Source organism: Eucalyptus grandis, chromosome 4 (assembly GCF_016545825.1).
Source record: "Eucalyptus grandis isolate ANBG69807.140 chromosome 4, ASM1654582v1, whole genome shotgun sequence".
Lineage (NCBI taxonomy): Eukaryota > Viridiplantae > Streptophyta > Magnoliopsida > Myrtales > Myrtaceae > Eucalyptus > Eucalyptus grandis.
This window is the reverse complement of record NC_052615.1, coordinates 810128-817218: the sequence shown is the minus strand read 5'-3', so window position 1 is coordinate 817218 and position 7091 is coordinate 810128. Positions and strand designations below refer to the sequence as shown.

At 40.5% G+C, this 7091-nt stretch overlaps 1 protein-coding gene across 1 annotated transcript; it reads right to left on the bottom strand.

The window, feature by feature from the left end:
• Positions 1 to 2405: 2405 nt before the first annotated feature.
• LOC104440630 (transcription factor MYB23-like) lies at positions 2406 to 3891 on the bottom strand. Its single transcript, XM_010053556.2, has 3 exons — positions 3728 to 3891; positions 3494 to 3623; positions 2406 to 3072 (listed from the first exon to the last, which is right to left on the bottom strand). Exons 1-3 carry the CDS (start codon positions 3870 to 3872, stop codon positions 2562 to 2564), a joined length of 786 nt encoding a protein of 261 aa, XP_010051858.2. The 5' UTR covers positions 3873 to 3891; the 3' UTR covers positions 2406 to 2561.
• Positions 3892 to 7091: the final 3200 nt, after the last annotated feature.

The window sequence follows — 7091 nt, the reverse complement described above, 5'->3', positions numbered from 1 at the left end:
TCCAACCGCGTGTCTTCCATCTTCGGTTTTACTCCACCGAAGCAGCTCCGTGTCTCGCTCCTTCTTGGTCCGCGATACCAGCCCGACGCCAGCAAGCTGTTTCTTCGTCCGCGTAGTCTGGAGCAGCAACGCACGAATCTCCACCGAGCGGCCTTCCTAGCTGCCACGCACGAATCAACCGAAGACCAACGAAGCTGACTTCTTCCCCCGTGACGCCACGCTGTAGCTTTCTTCGTCCATCTCCAGCGGAATCGTCTCCAGCGAAGCTGTGTCTTCGTGGCCCAGCTCGCAAGAAGCAGCCCAAGCTTCAGTCCAGTGAAGCCCATCTCCATCAGCTCAGCCCATCTTCGTGCAAGCCAGCCCGTGAAACTCAGCTCAGTTCGGCCCATTTTCAGTAGCCCATCTTCTACTTCCAGCAGCCCATCTTAAAGCCAGATCAAGCCCAAGCCCAAGCCCAAAGCCAAAACCAGCATTTGCTGTGGGCTTGCAAGGCCTTTGGGCCTGGCCTAAGTGTCTGTTGACACCGTCGAAAATTTGGATTTTGGCCGACGTCGCGTCATCGTTGCGGTGTTCCAGTCTCCGCTTTTAATTAAGTGAGTTTTGCTCACTAATTCTTGCTTAGTTTGCTAATGATGATTTATAATTGATTAGATTTAATTAAGTGCAATTAGGTGGTTAGATTAGTTTAGAGTAATTTAATTAGTGACTTAATGATGCATGTTAGGTGATTAATTAGTGTAATTAGCAAGTAGAGACGTATTTTTATTTTATTGAATGCATCTCGGGTTTTTCCCAATCCGTTCTGGCGTTCAATTAGGCATTACGGGCCTAAATTGGATTTTTAGTATTTATTTATTAATTTTCGAAATTATTTAATTAATTATTTATTTTCCGGAAATTAGGCAGGGATAGTCAACGACCGGAATTTTATGCTGGTTGTCGTGGCGCAGTCTGTTTATTTAATTGAGTTTTATTTTTTGTGGAATTGAATTATTTGTGAATTTGGGGATTATTCCTGAATTAATTTATCTACCGGGCATCGATTGATAATGCCAAAAACATATTTAGTGGACTACAGAAAATGTGGGGGTTATGGAAAGGAAAATATTATATTTTGGCTAAGGCCAACCGTGTGCCAACGCATGATATTTTATCGGGTATGATAAAAGATGAGAAGAAATGCTGTGTGGCGTGGCTCGACGATTATTATATCGCTTTGGCATATAGAATGCCTTAGAATATTGCACATAAATTGTTGAATATATATCATGCCTATGTGGCGATAATTGATCATGCATGTGTGGCAATAATTAATCGTGCCTGTGTGGCGTAGATTGTGCCTGTGTGTTCGTATTTCTGTGTGTCGAGTATCATGCTCGTGTGGCCGAAAGTAATTGGAATGCCTGAAAGAGAATGCACTTAATTGGTTTATATTGGCTCTGTGATTAAATATATCACCCCGGCGAAAACGACACCCAAGAGTATGCACATAAAGTGTTTATTGTACATCACCTTGGCGAAATAGGCGCCTGAGGGAAAATACGTGGCTCGATGACTAGGTATTATATTGGAAATTGTATAGTATGGTTGGGAGTGGCCAAGAGATGATCCGACTGACATGTAATCGACTAGGTCGATTGATCATTACTTTGATAATGATATTATGAATTGATTGATTGAATGGAAGTGACCGGTGAATGGTCCGACTAACATATAATCGACTAAGTCGATTTGATCGATGTTTCGATCCGTGATATTATGATTGAGTGCCTATTTGAAATGTGCTAATTTGCAGGTGGAATCTGAGGCCAAGGTAAGTCATTTGACTTGTGTGTGCATAGGCAGCCCGGATAACATATTGGTTTACTAATCGAGTCTTAGGGGATAGAACTTACTGAGACGTAGTCTCAATAATTATTGTATAACCATTTTAGGACCCTGATGATGAGCTAGACATGGTAAAAGATAACTAGGGCGTGGGATCCAAGTAGCTAAACATGGTAAAAGATAATCAACGCTTGTCTATTGAACAAATTCCAATCAACTTGCTTAATTTAATATGGCTTCTTTCCCGGAGAAGTAAAGAATTAATGTTACCAAAGTTCAAAAACTGCACTGAACACAGCGATGGAGCTTTCCGAAGCATTGCAGGTTGGAAAGAAATCTTCAGGTATAATTTGAAGTCAAAGCCATTCAAACCTTTTCAATTGCTACTTTTTTGACAATCCAATAGCTAGCTAATGAATGGTTACTGAGATAGGAGACTGAATATCTCACAACATGCAATATTTCTAAAAGAACGCCCATGGAATCGTGATTATAAATATATTATTTCTCCACAGAACTCGAATAAATCCACTACACAGAAATGACAACCCTGATAATCGATTGCAGAAAACACAATGCTCGTTACATTATTTCACATTCTTTGGAAGTTAAAGATGCATCCTAGATTTATTAAATCTGAAACACCATCCTTAGAATGAACCACACCCTTAACACGAAACTACCAGCAATCATATGGCACCTCTTCATCTGCGTACAAGTGCCCTCAGCAATCGTCATTTTCCCCATAAATCCATGCTGAAATCTTCACAGGAATCGCTGTGGTACACGAGATACTGCTGCATGCACACAAGGGCAGGGTCTGTAGCTCCCGAATGCATGTACGTGCCACAGAAAGTCTCTACAATTTCAAAATCTCTCAGCGCAAGAATTTGTTCCCACGAGCTTTCTTCTTCTCCAATTACGCTGCATGGTGAATACCAGCTATTCTGCGAGGCTTTGTCACCACAGTGAACTCCACAAGAGGTGTAGAAGCTATTTGCACTCACTGTCAGAATTTCATTTGGCGGTACAACGTGGGGATCTAATTTTGGAGTATCAATAGTGGGAAGAGATGCATTTTGATGGGATGAACTGTCATTGGGATAGGGCTTAACTTTAATATGACATGCGGTTGGAATTTGCAACTTGTTACCATAGCCGACGCGTTTCTTTAAGCGGGTGTTCCAATAATTCTTTATTTCATTGTCAGTCCGTCCGGGAAGTCTAGCTGCTATGGCCGCCCATCTAAAATAGGGAAACTCAATCAAGAATCGTACATTTCTCTACAAGTAAAAACTTACGCGCGCACGCACGCGTGCGCGCACGCGCGTGCAAGAGAGAGAGAGAGAGCAAATATGTCATTATATTCAATGTGATTAATTTGAGCCAAGGATCATACGAGAGAAAAGGTTTTCTTACGAACAAAAAAAAAAAAACATAGAGAAAAAGAAAATAAACAAGCCAAAACAACAATTAATCAAGAAAGTACCTGTAGCCTATCATTGTCGAGTCAAAGTCGTTTGTGACAAAGGAAATTAAGTGTTCTATGCAACGGCGGTAAAAAGGATTTAAAATTTTCCGCTTCGCGAGGCTAAAAAAATTCGCAGAGGTGTTTTTCTCTAAATATAGTTACGTTTTGACTGAGGTGATGGTTGTGCGAACTTACTTATTCCCGAGAAGGCGATGCAACTCGATGATCAGATCCTCCTCTTGTTTGGCGATGTTTCCATGCCTGATGTTAGGCCTCAAATAGTTCATCCACCGAAGTCTACAACTTTTCCCAGTTCTTGCCAAACCTAAGTATTCCCACGCATATTCAAGACCAGGGTTGATATTATTCCCAACCAATCCTGATACAGAGATCAGTGGAAAACAAGATCAGCACACGAATATTTCATACCAGCAGGTTTGGGCATGTGAGTCCAGTTCCAAATGCCATATCTCCTGATATAAGCAACGAGCTTCTGATCTTCTTCTGCACTCCAAGCGCCCTTCTTCACTGTTGGATTGCAGTTCTTGTTGGGTGTAAGTGGGCGTCTCACCATTTTTGAGCTAGCTTTTGACTTCGTGAGGGAAGAGAGAGAAGAAATGTGGCTGTGCTTTAACTCATTTACTTAAATCATGTTCTCAGCACATCCAAGATTTGCTTTCCATTTACACATGGGGTTGGTCCCACATATACATCTTTTCGAAAGCCCACTTGTTTCAACAGGCTTTCGCTTTGGTGTTTTTTTTTTCTTTAAAAAGCAAGTTGGTTTTCCAGGCAACTTGTAAAAAGAAAGACATTTTCACTGGTCGGAAGCAGTTGACTGGCGTAAGTTTTGGCATTTTTGGAAACCCTCCGCCTAAGAGCCAACTGCAAAAAGATTCCAGCGCTCATAATATTTTAATAAGACATGTTGATATACACAATGCTTTCTGACTTGCGTATGCCTCTGAATTAAATAGTCATATATCATCAGGGGTTGGAATCTTACTATTTCACAATATGTTTATAACTTAGTTAATCCATCTTGTTGATACGTTCGCATCTGGATATTGTGCTTCACACGTGTTAGGCTTAAAAGGAAAGAGCGAATGCTTAGAAGTTTTTCCCGATAGGTTGAACAATCGAGACATTTGATTTTGTTGTATATTAAAAATATGTAAGGAAAACGAAGAAAAGGGAAGCTTCGACTATGCATGTCTCTTCCTATGATCATTGGCCTTTCTAAAGCCTAAAGGCATAATGATGAATTCTTAAATGTTCAAAATCATTCATTCTATAGGTTTTTTTTTGATCGAAAATGCGATATACTATTCATTTACTTAGATAAGTGCGGAGCAATTACATCAGGAACATCAGCACATAGTAAATCAATTAAGGCTGTCGGAGGGTTGGTTACCCAGTTACGAGGGATATTTTGCTCTTTGGGCTCTTGCAATCCAGTCGGCGGGCCTATTGGCATTTCTGCTACAGTGGGCCAAGGAGAGGCGCGAAAACAGTTTAATTTTTTCTCGGATTCGGTTCACCAGCCCTGCCACTTCCCAGCTTGGTTTTGTCTGTGGCATTCTAAAATCTCGTGACAACCTCTGGAGTACCCTGAACCATGATTAGGTAATGGAAGTGCCGTTTGATTTTGTATTAGCCATTGAGTTAATGAATTTCAATTAATTTAAGGCCGAGCATTATAAAGGATGATTGTTTGGATGGAGATGTGTCTTCAAGTGACCCAAGGATTTTATTAAAGTGCAAATTGATATAGAAATCTTATTTTTGGTGGTGCACTTTATAAGTAGAATTTTATTGATTTAAATTATAAAGTTTTGTGGGCTTATAAGTTGAAATTAGGTGTTTATCTAAATAAGGGTTAAATGGAATAGGAATAGGAGAGGGTGGGCTGATTTTTAGGCCCAAAGGCAATCCAACCAGTCCATGCCAACCCCTTGGTTGACCGGCCCATGAAGGCCCAAGACCGGCCCAAACCTTGAAGCCCATCAACTTTGCATGTGAGCTGCCAAGTGGCATGGAGGAGGAGCCAAGTGTGGCTGCCCTCATTGGCTTCCTTGGGCGGCTTCATGCAATCAAATGATTGCAAAAATGATTGTGGGGAAGAAAGCTAAAGGGAGAGAGGCGGATGGATGAAGGGGAATCGACCGAGAGAGAGAGAGAGAGAGAGAGAGAGAGAGAGAGAGTCGTCTGAGAGAGAGAAAGAGAGAAAGAGGAGAAGTGGGTGTGCGAGAGGAAGGAGGAGGATCGACCGCCTAGCTCGTCGCCGTCCGTTCGCTGCTTTGCTGCCGTTCTTGTTGCTGTTTGTGCTTGAGTTTAAGGCAAGTGAAGTCCTAAAACCTACCCTTTGCATTTCTGTGTGTATGTGTAGTAGATGGTAAGTCTTGGTTGTGGTGGATGGGATGGAATTTCAGAGCTATGGAGAGAGATTCGTTGGTCATGCATGCTGTTTCTAGAAAGACCAGTTTGACCATTTTTGAACTTGTGTGTTGCATGTGACTTTTTATTCGGAATATTGTTTCGATCTCTCCATGAAAGTTGTAGAGAACACCTTGAAGAACAACATACTAAAATTTGAGGCAAAACGAACAAGAAATGGTTAGTGAAATGATTTTTCTTTGGAGAGACTAGATCTGGAATTCGTTGTGCTGACCTTCAGTGGTTTCGTGGTCTGTAAAGTAACCTTCTTGTAAAAATATCACTTTGATCTCTTAAAGAAAGTTGTAGTGTACTTCTTGAGGTACAAAATATCAAAAATTTAGAGGAAATGAACAAAAATAGGTCGGTGAAATCGTGGTCTTTTGAAGAAACTGGATCTGGGAAAAACGCTGCTTCAACCTAGTATGATTTTGTGATTTTTATAAAATCATATAGTTAAAATTTGATCATGTGTCCTTAATGAAAAGTTGTAGGTAATATTCTTAGGAGTAACATACTAAAAATTTAGAAGAAATGAACATATGTAGGTCGGTGAAATGAGTTTCTTTTGGAAGATGATAATCTGGGAAAAGATGATACCAAGAACAGGAAGAAAGAATCGTCTATATCTATTAACCTAGAATGATTTGGGTTTCAATGTCTTCATGAGATATTTACCTCTAGAAATTTTATATAACATGTTAAAATTTCAGAATTTTTGGAGTTCATTTGGGTATTTGATTTAATTTTCTTCCGAAAATGTGCAAGTAGAAATATTGAAGTTTTGAAAACTGTGATGCATGGACTGTGCTGTTTTGTGTGAGGTTCTTTTGGTATGATGTTATCCATGAGATATATGCCTTTAGGTCTCTTCTATAATGTATCAAGTTTTCACAATTTATTAATGTCATTTATAAGTTTTCTGGAGTTTTAATTAGAGGAATGCATTCTCATTCATTCGAAAAATTGATGTGTTTTGAAAAATAAATGAAATTCTTCATGTGATGAAATACTTTGAGTGGTTGATTTTGCTGCATATGTGATGGCATATGGCATGTTAGATGGCATGAAAAGTTGGTTGAGATCCTTGATATTGTTGCATCAAATGCCATGTTGAAATTTAGATACATGTATAAATGTGAATTGAGATGGTAACAAGACCGTCGGAGGTGTAAGCCGACGATGGCTCGGGAGTTTCGAGATTCCCGGAATGTGGGGGTGCCGGAAGCCTTGGAGGTGTGTGCCCGGGGGGATACCTCGTGATGCCAGTTGGGGTACAAGATGCCCGGAATGTGGGGGTGTCAGAAACCCTGGAGGTGTGTGCTCGGGGGGATACCTCGTGATGTCAGTTGGGATA

What these genes read in the sequence shown, in the direction of transcription:
- LOC104440630 (XM_010053556.2), bottom strand. Translation starts at nt 3,872, where the DNA reads ATGGTGAGACGCCCACTTACACCCAACAAGAACTGCAATCCAACAGTG. An exon ending in TCACATGCCCAAACCTGCTG is followed by an intron (nt 3,624 to 3,727) that starts GTATGAAATATT and finishes GGGAATACTTAG; the next exon opens with GTTTGGCAAGAACTGGGAAA. An exon ending in CATCGCCTTCTCGGGAATAA is followed by an intron (nt 3,073 to 3,493) that starts GTAAGTTCGCAC and finishes TCCCTATTTTAG; the next exon opens with ATGGGCGGCCATAGCAGCTA.